Source organism: Actinia tenebrosa, unplaced genomic scaffold (assembly GCF_029948245.1).
Source record: "Actinia tenebrosa isolate PJP-AT-01 unplaced genomic scaffold, QUT_ActTen_1.0 PGA_scaffold14__42_contigs__length_11649687, whole genome shotgun sequence".
Taxonomy (NCBI): domain Eukaryota; kingdom Metazoa; phylum Cnidaria; class Anthozoa; order Actiniaria; family Actiniidae; genus Actinia; species Actinia tenebrosa.
In genome coordinates this window covers 8,532,392-8,549,079 of record NW_028292574.1, presented here as the reverse complement: position 1 = coordinate 8,549,079, position 16,688 = coordinate 8,532,392, and the positions used below count along the sequence as shown (strand labels likewise).

Here is a 16,688-nt window from a genome sequence, read left to right as displayed (position 1 = left end):
ATCCATCCATCCATCCATCCATCCATCCATCCATCCATCCATCCATCCATCCATCCATCCATCCATCCATGCATGCTAACTCTTGCTAACCTATATTCCTAGACTCAACCCAGAAAAAGTTCCTAATGCCAAGAGAATAAGCACCAACGCTGTGAGTAACTGTAGTAGTTAGTCTTATATCCTGTACGCAAACAATAATCAGTGTACATTGGACTAGAAAGTGAGATAAACCATGTGCGGCTTGACTGTTATGTATTTATGCACATATCTTTTGAACAATGTTAGACAATGAAATAGTATTACTCGAATTATAATTTGTTCTAAGTTTATATGTCATTAGTATAATTATAATATTTTTTGAGTTGAATATAAAGTTTAACGCATTGTGATTGGTTGAGTGACCAGTGATTCTGAGACGATTATCACTGCTTGAGCTGTGATTATAAGGTTTCCCAAAACTTTTTTTATCCTGAATTTTATCTCTGAAATTTTATCTTTTCTCTGAAATTCAAGTCTAAAATTATACTAAAACAATTATTCACTGCATGCTTATTAATTATTGTGAATATTTACCCCTCTGTTTGAAGACTGGTGGCTGGGTAAACATTCACAGATATTCACTTTGTCTTTGTCTAATGATCGTTAAATAGATAGAGGATATTTCATGGGCGCGCAGAGATACGAATTTCATCTTCGAGTGTTCAATGGATATCTCACGAGTGAGCGCAAAAACTTAAATAAAACAAAAGCATCAAAAATTCTTTATAAAAATACGTTACTATGTCAACAGCGATATCTTCACGTGTGAAAGATATGGTATCTTCCACTAGTGAAAGATATCAAGTTTTCGACACTAGAGAAAACCTGGTCTTTCATCGATATCCATATAATAATGTCTAATATTATATTAATAATTATAATTACCATATTCCTATCTTCTTTCAATAGGCTGATTGGTTTTATGCAAAATTTGGAGGATTTCCTAGGCTGCAAAGGTAACACTTTTTTTCATAACTTGGTATACAGTACTTACTTATCAACAATATATCTCCATCCATCTGCCTTTTGATTAAACTAATCAGCATAAGATGAGCTTGGAGTTAGGTACCCATGACTAGGAGGTAACCATGGTAACCCTACCATGGTCCACCCCCTGACACCTATCACACTGACTCAGACACAGTGGCAAGACCATGCTTTTGTTTTATTGACAAGAACTTTTACTCACTTGGTTTCAATTTCTCGGTACTTTGTATTTATGGATTTAAAAAAAAAAATTTTTTAAACTGTTTTGACCATACCTACTGAGTTTCTGTTTGCTGCAAGGGAGGGGGGTGGGTGCACATTTTTGACGCAACAAAGACAATGTACGCTACAATGCAAAGATCATCCCTAATTAAATAAATAGATAAATGAATGAATGAATAAAAATATAAATGAATGGGATTTAACATTGGCATTTCTCTAAGTACTGTAGCTCTTTGTCCAATGAATTCCAATTCCAATTATAGATTTTTTAGTGATACTGCGGCCATCTTGAAGTATAGGATGTCCAAGGGGAAAACATGTAGAAAATGTGTAAAGGAAATAGTGGCAGGGTTTTGTTTTTAAATATTTTGAAGTCTTGGTGTTTCAAATATTTTTCCAACTACCAAAACTTCAATTGGTTTCATAAATAAATAATAATGAAAAAATATATATATAGGATTTAGCAGTGGCTAAACAGAGTGGCTCTTCATCCACTGTAATTCCAATTAGAATTTAGAAGTTGATTTTTACATGTGCTTCTCATTGAAAAGCTTAAATGTATATTAAAAAATACCCTGACAGCTGTGCAGTCATTTTTTCCAATATTTGTCCCCTCGGCATCCTATGTCCAATTTAAAAACAATAGCATTCAAGATGGCCGTCATAACAGTAAAAGGGTCTATCTAAAGGGTCTATTTAGAACATTTTCTTTCAATTGCTTTGGTAATTTAATTTAATGCTGGCAAGGATTTGATGACCAGTCTTAAGAGACTAAAGGGCTGATAAACATGTGAATTGTAAGTCAATGTGAGGTCCAACCTAAGAGGAGTGCGGTTGGATGTAAACACATTGGCTCGAAATAATTTTTTTTAGCCTTTCATAGATAAAGGAGCATGGTAAAAGGAGGTCATCCCAGTATATTTTGCCTGCCATTTTACAACCCATTATTGGCAGTGCATGTTTTTTTTTCGCTTGCCAAACCTGAAATTTGGCTTATCATTTGGCCATTGGCAAGCTGCTATTTACTATTTCGAGCCCTGAAACAAAATTTCTCATGAAACATTATATAAATTAGCCTTTGATGTATCGTTATTTTCCAGAGATTCTCTGTGCTTTGACTGTGTCAAGTCAGTCTGCAGTCAAATCAGATTCAAGTTCAGACTAGCAGAGGACGACAAGGCAATCAAGGCCATCTTGAAGACCAAGGTTGTTCCACAGAGGTAAGTCACACTTTGGCCTTTCACATTATTGTGACTGGCTTATACAGGATATCTACAGTGTATCATAACTGGCATATCTAGAATGGTAGAGGGTTACTTAGTACTAACCTAAATGCCATTGAGAAGAGATGTATTCCAAGCACTCTAGGATCCTCCTCCCCCCCCCCCCCCCCCCCACCCCTGTTGCACATGCATATTGTAAGCTCACATTGAACGCTCAAAAGTAGGCAGTCACGTCTAATAAATTTTAACTTTTAAACTACAAAACGTTTTTCTTTCCTTAGAGTTGGCAATTGGTTTTGGATAGGCAAATCCTCTCTTTTCAGTTGGAAAAAGCTGGCCACTTTAGCCGACAATGCTAAAAACACAGGCAGGAACCCCTTAGATGAATCAGGAATGATTAACAATGCACCAATACAACAGGCAACTGAGCGTGATACTTGTATAAGCACAAATGGATCTCCTGTTAACACCAGCAGGAAGCGAAAAAATAAGTCCAACACTTGTGAGGAAGATGATTCGTTATCCAAAGAAGATGGGCTGAAAGACTTGAGTGCTGTCAAGACGATGAATATGGATACTGACTCCTGCACTGGTACTAATAACAGAGGAGTTGGGTCGTGCCAGATGGACGAGTCTACCAGCATGGAGGATGGCAGTAGGATGAATGAATCGAGTGAAGAGGAAGAAGAGGATTTGATGAAGTTTAATGAAGATCTAATGTGTGAACATGGTAAGTGAGGTCCACTCAGTGCAAATAAAGACTAACGGGGTTCGTGCTACTCCTTAAACTTCTTGAAAACTCCTTGAATTTAATTCACGTTTTCAAGGGCACTTGAAAAGCTCTTGAATTTTACGATTTTAGCGAAACTCCTTGGAAACTCCTTGAAATTTTGCTTTGAACATTACTTGCATGGTTCTGAAATGGATCTAGTCAGAAAGACTGGAAAATCTGAAAGTCGGCCATATGCAACCACCGTGTAAAACCTTGACATAGTTAGCTGAACATACTCCTTGCAAAATTCATTTTTGGGTACTTGTATACTCCTTGGATAATTCTTGAATTTTAGTGGTTACCTCAGCTTGAACCATGATCATAGAAAGGACGCCATATTACTCACGTCGTAAATCTTTTTGCGATATTTTATCATTTATTTATTTATTTTTTCCTTTCTCTTCCTTTCAGGTAATCTCTCAGCAAATGCTACATGTCGGAAACTCATCCAAGAATCTATTTGGCAAAGATTGCTGTACTATTTTGACTCGGCGCGTGAGTTCCCTGAAGACCATCCTATCTGTCAACAATGTCAGGTATAACAACCTTCAAATTTGATCGATGCCCTGAAACAACCTCTGGGCTGATCTAAGTCAGGGCATGACTAACTCACAGATAGAACCCTAAAACAACCTCTGGGCTGATCTAAGTCAGGGCATGGCTAACTCAAAAAGGGAGAAAAACCAGATCAAGGGAGAGTCCTAACAAATTCTACCCCAGAGATTGAGGCTAATATATTATCCCTACAGTATCCTTGCGGGAATTATCTCGCCTCTGTTCAGCACCGTTCTTATTCATATCCTCCTTGTAAAACTAACGTAAGTGTAAGAAAAACGTTTGCGCATGCGTGCACTTCAGAACGTTTTCTAAGAATTTTGAAGAGTTTGAGTGAGAAAATAAATGTTTGTTTTCTCCAAGTATACAAAAAAGTTCGAGAGTATACTTTTGTCAGACCAAGATACTGTATTAACAAACACAATACGAAAGAATTAGCCTTAAGTTTCAAGCATGGACACTAAGTTTTGGCATTTTGTGAAGTCCAATTTATCGTGCATGTTTGAAAGTCTAATTTACATATGTTTTGACTAATTTGCATACGGATTCAGAGCATGCAAAGACGTTTTTCACTCGTTTCAATGAAGTACTTTGATCTATACTTAGTCTTACTTCATACGTACATATTTCTCTTTTACTCCGACGAAGGACTAGCGTCTGAAACGTCAGTAAGTTTTTTGATCTTTTCACGGTGTATAATTTACCATTTTATTATTACTGTTTCATTAGCAGCTCACACTAGTTTTTAGCTAGTTATCTCTTCATACGTACATATTTCTCTTTTACTCCGACGAAGGACTAGCGTCTGAAACGTCAGTAACTTTTTTCATCTTTTCACGGTGTATAATTTACCATTTTATCATTACTGTTTCATTAGCAGCTCACACTAGTTTTTAGCTAGTTATCTCTTCATACGTACATACTTTTGAATACTACATTCCACATTTTACAGGTAGAAAGCGAAGACGAGCGTAAAATCCAAGAATTGAACAAAGCTCGAGCCACCGAAGAAAGGGTAGCTCTCAGTAACTTGTATTATAACAAGCACAGGCCTGATCTTCATAACAATGACGAGGTAAGCCACACCATCAAATTAGATGTGAAACTTCTCTTCCTGAACTTAAAAAAAACTTGTCATCGCTAATCACCAGCGCAGAGGACAGCCTGGTTTTCCACACTATTTACACAACATAAGCATAAACACAGGCGCGAATATAATGAAATAATTAAAAAAAAAAAAATTAATCACTATTATTTAAGTGACTAGTCGTTCTAGCGCTTTCGCACTAATTGGGGACACTTTTCGCTCACACGCACTACCACTACATTCAATATTCTATGCACACAACGCTCAACTCAATCGTTGATTTTTACGGAGGGAGGAAACCGGAGAACCCGGAGAAAACCCTCGTAGCATAGGAGAGAACCACACTTCAAACAAACTCAATTCATATGTGGCGACCGCAGAGCTCGAACCAACGACCCGACCCGTTGGACTCACAGCGGTGAAAGACGAATCGTTAGCCGCGAACGCCACCCATGCTACCCTAATACTCCATACAAACACTGCGAAACGCAAGCTCAAGCACAAGGATGAAAAAAGTTTGATCATGATCAAACTATGACCTCCTGCATGAGCTCAAGTCCAATGCTCAACGAACTCAGCTTAGCGGATAACGCTAAGCGTTTCCTAGAAAAACTGACAAGTGTGACCTTTAAATATAGTTGCTATGTTTCACTTTTTTTACAATTTGTTTGCATTATTTTACAGGAGCACAGTAAATTATGTGTGTACGCTGTTAGTAACTCATTTCTAGACCGATGGCGGTCGTTCCTACGGTACGCTATTCAACCTGCATGACTCCTAGAAGATGTATGAATTCGTGTGTAATTTTTCCCTTTACTCATTTTCATTATCCCCTTCTCCCTCCCTTTCTTTCTTCCTTCCTTTCTTCCTTTCTTCCTTTCTTCCTTTCTTCCTTCCTTCTTTCCTTGCTTGCTTGCTTGATTGCTTGCTTGCTTGATTGCTTGCTTGCTTGCTTCCACCTTGCTTCCTTGCTTCCTTCCTTGCTTGCTTGCTTGCTTGCTTGCTTGCTTGCTTGCTTGCTTGCTTGCTTGCTTGCTTGCTTGCTTGCTTGCTTGCTTGCTTGCTTGCTTGCTTGCTTGCTTGCTTGCTTGCTTGCTTGCTTGCTTGCTTGCTTGCTTGCTTGCTTGCTAGCTTGCTTGCTTGCTTGCTTGCTTGCTTGCTTGCTTGCTTGCTTGCTTGCTTGCTTGCTTGCTTGCTTGCTTGCTTGCTTGCTTGCTTGCTTGCTTGCTTGCTTGCTTGCTTGCTTGCTTGCTTGCTTGCTTGCTAGCTTGCTTGCTTGCTTGCTTGCTTGCTTGCTTGCTTGCTTGCTTGCTTGCTTGCTTGCTTGCTTGCTTGCTTGCTTGCTTCCTTCCTTGCTTCCTTCCTTCCTCCCTCCCTCCCTCCCTCCCTCCCTTTCTCCCTCCCTTTCTCCCTCCCTTGCTTCCTTCCTCCTTCTTTCCTTCCTTCCTCACCCTTGCATTTTCATTCCTGTAATTATGAATAACCTTGTCCTTTTCTTTCAGAAACTGTTTCAAATGTCCTCGACCAGACTCCATCAGTAACGAGGATCTGTTATGCCCTCACCAACGATTCATGTTCAACCCTGAACTCAGGGACGAAGATGGTGCTCGAGAAGTGTAAGTTTTTAGCAGAGAGTGTGCCCTCGTGCGGGGTGCTATCATACAGCACGCACTCCAATCAGTCACAAAGCAACAGTAATTTTATAAAAGCCTGTAAACACCTTTTGAGGTCTTCAGGAACAAGACAGTATAGAAACCATGTGCTTACAACACATTTTTCTTATTTTCCAGATTCAGTTATTTATTCAAAAACGAATGGGATTTGATCTCCACCAAGTACCCTTACGATGAAATAATCACCGTTACTAAGGAAACGACCGAGGATAAAGAAAAACCTAGCTTCATAACCTCTCCAGGTAATGTTCCTTCGCGCTAATGGTTCTGACTCCTCGTAGTTACCATTGCTATGCCCTAACAGCTCAAAAATGTTGCCAAAATATCTTGGAGTCTGAACTCTGATCGTGAAAACTATTGGTTGTAATTTGTTTACGTTTTTCAGTAATTTACCATGGAAATACAAGAAAAATTCTTTCTAATAGTTGTAGTATTCTTGGAAACAGGCAAATTTGTTCTTTGTGGGACAAGATTTTTATTTCCACTTTGAAAACTGCAACTACTGAGTCGGGACCATGCATAGCCCCACCCCTCTCTGGCAGAGCCGGATGATTATTTGACTCCCACCCCCTCAGTATTAATTTTACACTTCACTATTACCTGAACAGTCACGTGAAACCAGCCTCCATAGAAGCCTCTTGGTTGTGAATATGTTTCATTGGGCCAAAAGTTTATATACGATATATATATGGTTGTCAATCTAAAGAAATTGTTATGGCAACAACTATGAATCCTCACACTAACGATCCAAAACTGCTTATACATTTTAGAAATCTGTGAAGACTGTCACGCGTCACGCATGCTCGAGAAAGCCCGCTCGTTTGAAAACTATCGTCACGCAACGATATTCGTGCGTAAAATCACTGATGAACACGACCCCAATGAAATACAAAGACGCTTCGATGAGGTAAGTTAAGCAGGAAAACAATGTAAATAATGATGATATTGCTTCATCAAAGAGACTAGTATAGGAAAAATGAAAATTTAGAGGAGGAAAGGGGGGGGGGGGGGGGAGGCTATAGCCCTGCCCACACCTCTCCGTCTCCGTGGAACCCGATAGTAGGGACTTTAAGATTTGCAAAATCTTCGACGGCGACGTCAACCGGAAATGTAAATAATCTCTCTATGGGGTTCTGTTCAAAGGAGATTTCATTTAAAACATTGTCAGTGAAGTCAACTCATCCACAGGGAAGACAGACTTTGAAGGCGCGAAACCCCAAAGTTATTTACACTTCCGGTAGACATCGCCGTCGTAGATTTTGCAAATCTTAAAGTCCCCAGTGAATTGCAGCCCGCGTCATCGCAGTAAATTATAACCAGAGTCTTATAAAATTATTGTTGGCTAAACCAACGATACATCTCTTTTTGTATAAATTCCAAAATACTTTAAAAAACACTCACCCCTTTACCTCGATATTTTCAGTATTGCTTCTGCACGAAATGAATAGTTGAATGGTAAAGTAGTTTTCTATGATTTGAGTGCTGCTGAAATCAAGGTTTATACTTCCAATATGTTAATGAGTGTGATGTCTTTTGAGTTTATTTGTCATCATTTGTAAATTGAAGCACTGATTACTATGAGAAAAAAATGCAATAATCTTTGTATAAATCCTGGGTAAGACACTGATGGTTTATACAGGATGATTCACTGTTCCAGGAAAGTTTTAAGGACAAGATATTTAACGGAAAAGATATTTACGCGCACACTAGTGACTTTCCTCTGAGCCATGTGTCTGTTTTAACTGTATTTCAGGAGGTAACGGATCCTGACTCTCCACAAGATCCTGATTATAGCGTAAGTGTTAACAGTATTCGCTTTCTATCGTTAATATCCCTTCTTACTAACTCTTTATACACTGATAAGAGGAAGGCATTCTCTTACGAGTGCAAGATTCAGAATTCGAGATCCTATCATAGGTGTATTAAGTCCCAAATTTTCCTGTGCAGGGCGTACTCTTGTTCTGGGATTTGTGAAAAATGCCTTAGTCTGTTTGACATTTAAGTGATAATGGTGATGATGATGATAGTAAAGATGATGATGTTGACGATGATGGTAATGATGGTGATGATGACGGTGATGATGATGATGATAGTAAAAATGATGATGATGATAGTAAAAATGATGATGATGATGATGATAGTTATAATGATGATGATGATGATAGTAAAGGTGATGATGGCGATGATAATGGTGATGATGGCGTTGATGATGAAGATGATGATAGTAAAGGTGATGATGGTAATGATGGTGATGATGATGATGATGATAGTTATAATGATGATGATGATAGTAAAGGTGATAATGGCGATGATGATGGTGAAGATGGCGTTGATGATGATGAAGATGATGATAGTAAAGGTAATGATGGTGATGATGATGATGATAGTTATAATGATGATGATGATGATAGTAAAGGTGATAATGGCGATGATGATGGTGAAGATGGCGTTGATGATGATGAAGATGATGATAGTAAAGGTAATGATGGTGATGATGATGATGATAGTTATAATGATGATGATGATGATAGTAAAGGTGATAATGGCGATGATGATGGTGAAGATGGCGTTGATGATGATGAAGATGATGATAGTAAAGCTGATGATGGTAATGATGGTGATGATGATGGTGATGATGATATTAAAAATGATGATGATGATGATGATAGTAATGATGATGATGGTGATGATGGTGATGATGATATTAAAAATGATGATGGTGATGATGATGATAATAGTAATGAAGATGATGGTGGTGATGTTGGTGATGGTGATTATGATGATAGTGAAAATGATGGTGGTGGAGGTGATAATGCCAGTGATGATAAAATGGTGATGACGATGATCGATTTGCTCATGATAGTGCCGATTAAAAGAATTACATAGTGATTTTTTTCTATCTAGGGGTCAAACACTCTGTGACATTTTACTTAAGTCTATTAAACCAAAGTGTATGATCAAGACCTCTTTAGCTTGGACATTGTTTTCGGATTTCAGATCAGGTGTCCTTCCGTTGAGAATAAGATTCTTCGTTCGAGTTATACTCATTGTATTCATGCGTCTTCTCATTGCAACCGTTAACAAAGAAATAATATACTAGCGAATGGCACGTGGTCTGAAATGGGTAAAATATTACGCCCCAGCTAACAATGATTTACTCGAGAACAATGTGCTGTGTCTTTTTTAGTCCTCAGACAACAAGCAGAAAAGTAGTTCTGAAAACTCCAAGAGACGTAGTTCAAGGTACTTTTTAACTGTAGACCGTTTTCTCAAGGTTGCGTGCGCATCCAACTTAACGGACCACAAAACTGAAAAACGCAAATTCAGTAAAATTGAGAAGACAGTTTTATATTTAAAGAGGAGAATAATCGATTTGATAAATTTTCATTGAAAAATTCTAATAGAAATATATGATAATTCTCATTATAAAGCTCCTGTTCTGGTATTGTGGCCCTGAATTTCCTTAAATTTGGATGCGCACGCAACCTTGAGAAAAGGTCTATTCACTCTAATAATACATAGGAGATATTACATGGGCGCGCGGAGATACGAAAATTATCTTCGAGTGTTAAAAAGATCGCTCACGAGTGAGCGCAGCACAGAAGTGAGAGATTTTCAACACGAGAAGATAAATTTCGTATCTCCGCGCGCCCATGTAATATTCTGTTTATCATATAATTATCCATAAAATCAACTTAACAAGCTTTTTATTATCAAAAAAAGTTTTTATTTATAAACTAATAGCTTAAATACACATGGTAACGATATTTTCACATGTGAAAATAACATGCTATTTTCACATGTGAAAATATCAGTTTTTCGAAAAGGAGAAATATAGGTATTTTATGGATAATTATATGATAATATAATATACTGCACAGAAAATCATTCTCATACTTATTCACATTATTATTGGTGCTATTCAATATTCATATTTGATATTTAATGCTCCCATTTCGAGTTCGCCTTTGTTCAGTCTTAGCCTCGATTGTGTACGAATGTGTTCGGTTTTTTTAATTAAGGTCCATTGTATAGTAAGCAATGTGCGTACTACGGTACAATACGAGTTGATAAAAATGCCACGAGTTTTGGTTGAATAGCTGAATATTATAAAGCACAAACAAGACTAAGACTGAGCAAAGAGAACTCGAAACTAGAGTATCATAAACAAAAAAACCGGCCAGAGAGTTTAATGGTTATAAAACTCTAGCATTGCCTAACTTATTCACATAATTTTACTTACTATCATTATCATCATCACCATCATCATCATCGACACCATTATTATCATCATTACCATCATCATCATCATCATCATTAATATTACTCTGAATATTAATATTTGAAAATTGATTTTAGACGAATAACCGACCGTATAATTTAATGTTTATAAAACTGGTTGTAGAAAATAAAATAAAAAATAATGGGGTTCTTATATAGCGCATTATCACATTGTCTCAATGCGCTTTACATTGCAGTGGAGGACTTTACGGGCTGCATATTAAGGCGCTATTAGCAGCCGTGCAGCTTACAATCATGAGTGATTTATTAGTACGTTAGTGTTATGCCTCCAAATTGGGGTAGAGTGGACTCATCAGTTCTCTATGAAAATCTAGCATTATCTTAATTATTCTCACTGTTACAAATTTTTTCTCCAGACATCGTAAACAGCGTGGTGAGATCAACCTTACCGTCAATTCCAATCAGACGCTCAGGGATATTAAACTAGAGGTAAATGATACTATTTAACAATAGCTGTTATTACAGTTGATTTTCACGTTCTGATTACGTGCACTTGTTTATTTTCACGATTATAGTCACGTGCAACTTATTTCCCGACCCACGATCGGGATACATTTAGATTTAGCTAGTGTCACGTGGTCATCTTTCAACCAATGAGGGTGTTCGTTATATCGGAAAATTTCGTAGCTATATAACAATAGCTATTATTACAGTTGAGCCCGCAATGACGTAATCTTTTGTTTTAAGAATCATACAAGAGATGCTATCGGGTAGATACAATACTTGTTGTCTCATTTACTTCTCATCTGCATGCATACATAATAACTGTATTATTCGCCGATGGCTTCGGTTATATCATAAGCAGGAAGCCATCGGCACTAAATACAGTCCTTTTCATATTGGTCCTGCTAAAACTCTAGCTTTATTGATTGGTGAAAATTCATAATCACCGAGCCTGAGGTCAATAATTGTTTTAGTGTGAAATTAGAATGAAATATCAGAGAAAATACACAATTCAGGATTAAAAGAAAAAAATATTATTACTTCCACTTTGCTGATTTTACGACCAGTGAATATCGTCATATAATCGCTGGCTGCTCGACCAATCACAGCGCGCGAAACTCTATATTCAAGTCTAAAAGACATATTAAAACCATATCTCAGTTCCATACTGAGACTTTCTATGTAAAAAAGCTAATGTTTTAGTGGACTTTAAGGGCCACCCCGAAAAGAATTAGCTAAATAGAAAATTTATTTTAAAAATGATACCGTTTTAATAGGGGCCACGTAAATAAAATCATGTTGGGAACGGATCATACATCCTCTCCCTCCCCTCCTGCTCGTAAAAAAACGAACAGTCCCAAGTCATACAGTCTACACTTGCTAGACTGAAAGGTTACACCGTAATGCAATCGTTTGATGTCTTTTCTTAGCTTTTCCGCTGTATTTTTGTATTCCCTTTTTTTGTATTCATGTTTTCGCGTTTTTTCTTGATATATATCATCTTTATTGTCTGCCGACTTCATCTTTCGTTAATGGACTTTAAACAAGCAGAGTATTTAGTTTAGTTAAGATTTACGCTGCTACGGCGCTGTCTCACCGATGTGTAGCTCAACCCTTGAACGCGGGTTCGATTCTCGACAGAACCACATATTTGAGTTGAGTTTGTTCTAAGATAGTAAAAAGTAATTTTTTGGAACTCCTCAAACTTGAAATTGGACAAAATAATAACATAATGAATGATAAATTGGGATTAAATAATAATTGTAATAATAATTGGCTTTCACCATTTTTCCTTTCTATTTTTCTTTCTCTCCTTAAAATTCATCATGTAAGTCGAGTGTCGTTTGCATTAAATAATACATTTAATACAGTAGAGCTCTTCACGAGAAGCGATGTTTAGTGTTGGGTAGATGATTTCACTGACTCCTTTTAAGATTCGCTTAATATAATACTTATCATCGGGATATCTAGAAAAAACTTTACCAAGTGTTTATTAGAACCTTTCAAACTATTCCAGTAAAGTTTTAACCCAAATAAAATTTCAGACGATTTTCCTTGACAATTAGAAAGACCCCATTTAATGATTCGTTGTGTTGTAGCTGATGAAGTCGTTTTCAGTAATGCCAATGGACCAACATCTCAGTCTGAAGAGCACCCCCCTGACTGATGACGCTGCGACTCTCAGTCGATTGGGAGTTCGACCTGGATGTTTGTTAATGCTTAAGGTAAGAACAACTAGCACAACCATTCCAGTGGGGGGGGGGGGGGGGGGGCATAAATTTCATAGGGTAGGAATGATTCATGGCTCTAGTCTGTAATCCCAGAGATATTTAATTTGGTATGGTTTTACAATGCATTTACGGGAAAGAAAAGGTGTGAGACTTTTAACATAAGCTGATGATCTTGGTTGGTTTTTGCTTTGTTATTTCATTCCAAATTCGTGGGTGTTTACCATTTAAAACAATTTATCCGGTTGCAAATTCGTTTGCTAATGGCAAGAACTCAAAAGGGGAAAATTTTGACTTCCGACAAATGGTACACGCGTCTATACCGGAAGAACCAAAAAGAGCGGGAAAAGTAGATTACTTCCTACAAATGGTATACGCGTCTACCGGAAGAACCAAAAAGAGCGGGAAAAGTAGATTACTTCCTACAAATGGTACACGCGTCTACCGGAAGAACCAAAAAGAGCGGGAAAAGTTTATTTCCTCATTTATCGTAATTCTCCAATTGGAATAAAAAAATTTTTTTTTTCCTTTTTGTTGTTGTGGTTGTTTTTTCCTTAATGGTAGGGACCCCGTTATTCTCTTCTTCTCCATTTCCCTTTCAATTTTCATTTCTCCATTTCCTATTTCCATTTCCCAATTGAAAGGGAGACTAAATTGTCATGCTAAACGTATATTATAATATTTTGATAGTAGTAAATCATTGAGACACTGAGCCAGACCTTGAGCTTTCATTGTTATTGTTAAATCCGAGTAGACGAATTTTCACCAACGCATAATATTTTGAATATTTCGTAGTTGGATCAACCACAAGGTGGTGGACATCCTGAAACTCTCTTAGCGGCATCTACTGCTCCAGAAAAGGGATTTCAAGGTACGAAATTAGACTAAGATAATATATAAACACCCACAGAAATGCTGGGACACCTGTTATGACGTTGAATTTACGAATATTGAATACTGCACAGTGAATTCCTCTATTTCATAATGACGCCACAGTTTGTTTACATCGGCTAAAATGATAGAAACTTAGGCTAAATTTAAGCTTAATTCTCTTCTTTCTAGATATTTAGCGTAATATTTAGTTGTTCTTGCCTCCCCCTCCAGCGACCATGATCGCTAGCGTTTAAAACAATTAATAGTTTATTTTGATGTGACGTCATTATGAAATAGAGCAATTACAGCTCGAGTCGTCGTGGTAAATTATGCTGTTTAACCTATTGTAGCCAGTCCGTCTCTATTTTGTAGAAATACAGAATACCCTTTTTACTTTGCATATATAGTGAATATCAGCTCGAGGCATCGCGGTAAATCGTAACGAGAGTCTTTTAGAAGCCAAAACCAGGTTAAACCAACATATGTTTAACCTAAACACATCTCTTTTTGCAAAAATATCGAATACTTTTCTTTACTTTGCATAGTGAAACTATCTTATAAAGGCCATGGTAAACTAACTTATTTTTCCTATAATTATATATGTTATTATATATGTTGCAGCCAATATAACTCTCGTTTTTGTATAAATTCAAAATTACTTTCTACTTCTTTTTCTTCCCAAAAATTAAATTGCGCAATTAAAGTGCCTATGACCCCTAACTCAATGTTTTCACCATTGATTCTACATGAAGTTAAAAGTTAAATAGTAAAATATTTTTATATGATTTGAGTGATGCATCTTGGAGATATCAAGGTTTATACTTCCAGTATGCTAATGAGTGTGATGTCATAGTAGGCATTATTAAATATACGAAAATTTACTGGGGTAGTAAACCTGTATAAAACATAATTATCTTACTCAGGGTTTATAGAAAGGTTATTGCCAATTTGTTTCCTCATTGTAATCAGTGTTTTGATCTAAAAATGATGACAAATAAACCCAAATGCCTCCTATGACACCACACTCATTAGCATACTGGAAGTATAAACCTTGATATCTTCAAGATGCATCACTCAAATCATATGTATATATTTCTACTATTTAACTTTTAATTTCACGTAGAATCAATGGTGAAAACATTGAGTTAGGGGTCATAGGCACTTTAACTCTGTAGTATTCATTAAAGTGCCTATCACCCTTCTGACAATATTTACAGTATTGATTCTACATGGGGTAAGATGTCGAATAACCTGAAAAAAATTCATAGTTTGAGTGCAGCTTCTTGAAGTTATGAAGGTTTTTCTATGCCATATGCTAATGCGATGACGTATGAGGAGGCATTTATAGTTATTTGTTGTTCCTTGTAATTCGAAACACCAGCTTCTATGTGAAAACTAACTTGCAATAATTTCTATAAGAGCAATGGGAAAAACAATGACGTATTTCAAATTTAATTTATCTGTGTCAGTAAGGTTTTGTATGTTAAATGATTACTTCTCATACGTCACAACATTAGCATATGGCATGGAAAAACCTTTATAACTTCAAGAAGCCGCACTCAAACTATGAAATATTTTGGGGTTATTCCACATCTTACCCCATGTAGAATCACTACTGTGAATATTGTCAGAAGGGTATAGGCACTTTAAGCCTGGGTTTTTTGTTGTTTTTTTTTTTGAAAAACCTTTTATTTATTTTACCTTTCTCCCCTGAAGGAACTGTGCTTCTAGGTCACTGAATCCAAGGTCACCATATAGCTTATATTTATTACTATTACGCAAGATTCAACAGTATATCAGATCTGCCCAAAATATAGACGAAACGGGCTGCAAACCTGCCACAGAAACACTGGAACATTTTAACTAGAGTACATGATTTGTTCTAGTGCAATTGAGAGAATTTGTCAATGTATAGTTACTAGAATGTATATCTGTATAAAAAAGTGAAATTGTATTAAAAGCAAGATAATTTGGATGGTATAACTTGTTTTTGTTGTTTTTGTTTTTTTTTTGTACGAAAAAATATTTTGGAGCGAAAGGGCTTTCGGAATAATTTTGCTGTAAAAAATATATTACGTTAGTTTCTCCTGCGCTATACATGCTTCCCTTACACTATATAGCTTTTCTTACACTACGTAGTTTCTCCTACACTATGCAGGCTTCCTTTATGCTAAATATGTTTTTCTTGCACTAAAAAGGCTTCCCTTGCACCGTATTGGTTTTGCCTTTGCTATATAGGTTTTCTTACACAACATAGGTTTCCCTCACACTCTACATGCTTCCCTTACGCTATATGGTTTTTCTTACACTACATGTTTCTCCAATACTATACAGACTTTCCTTACAACGCATCCACAGGTTTCTTGCACTATACAGGCTTCCCTTCACACTACATAGGTTTCTCCTGCACTATACATGCTTCCCTTACGCAATATATTTTCGTCTTACACTAAAAAGGTTTCTCCTACACTACACAGACTTTCTTTGCACAGCATCCACAGGTTTCTTGCACTATACAGGCTTGCCTTACACTACATAAGTTTCACTTACACTATAAAGGCTTTCCTTGCATAACAAAGGTTTCTCCTGCACTTCACATCACTATCAAAGCCTCGAAAAATGGCAAAATATACAATGAAACCGTTTATCTTTTTTTTTTCAGTTCAGCGTTTCCTCTGAAGATTTTCTTTATTTTTTAATATTGAATTGTTATCTTAAATACAACGTCGATTCATATAATTGATCCAACTCAATATAAATCAAAAAGTTGACCAAATATTTATT

At 36.7% G+C, this 16,688-nt stretch overlaps 1 protein-coding gene across 1 annotated transcript in view; it reads left to right on the top strand.

Annotated features, from left to right (window-relative positions):
* Window positions 1-15,887, top strand: part of LOC116293548 (ubiquitin carboxyl-terminal hydrolase 48) — a 28,596-nt gene extending 12,709 nt beyond the window's left edge. Inside the window, exons 19-34 of the mRNA XM_089029836.1 lie at window positions 103-151; window positions 949-995; window positions 2,349-2,468; window positions 2,753-3,201; window positions 3,655-3,779; window positions 4,751-4,873; window positions 5,570-5,637; window positions 6,388-6,501; window positions 6,676-6,800; window positions 7,329-7,465; window positions 8,312-8,353; window positions 9,746-9,801; window positions 11,217-11,289; window positions 12,903-13,028; window positions 13,827-13,902; window positions 15,621-15,887. Of these exons, the coding sequence (XP_088885962.1) occupies window positions 103-151; window positions 949-995; window positions 2,349-2,468; window positions 2,753-3,201; window positions 3,655-3,779; window positions 4,751-4,873; window positions 5,570-5,637; window positions 6,388-6,501; window positions 6,676-6,800; window positions 7,329-7,465; window positions 8,312-8,353; window positions 9,746-9,801; window positions 11,217-11,289; window positions 12,903-13,028; window positions 13,827-13,902; window positions 15,621-15,643 (1,753 nt within the window). The 3' untranslated portion in view covers window positions 15,644-15,887. The remainder of the gene's footprint in view (window positions 1-102; window positions 152-948; window positions 996-2,348; window positions 2,469-2,752; window positions 3,202-3,654; window positions 3,780-4,750; window positions 4,874-5,569; window positions 5,638-6,387; window positions 6,502-6,675; window positions 6,801-7,328; window positions 7,466-8,311; window positions 8,354-9,745; window positions 9,802-11,216; window positions 11,290-12,902; window positions 13,029-13,826; window positions 13,903-15,620) is intronic.
* The last annotated feature ends 801 nt before the right edge of the window (window positions 15,888-16,688 follow it).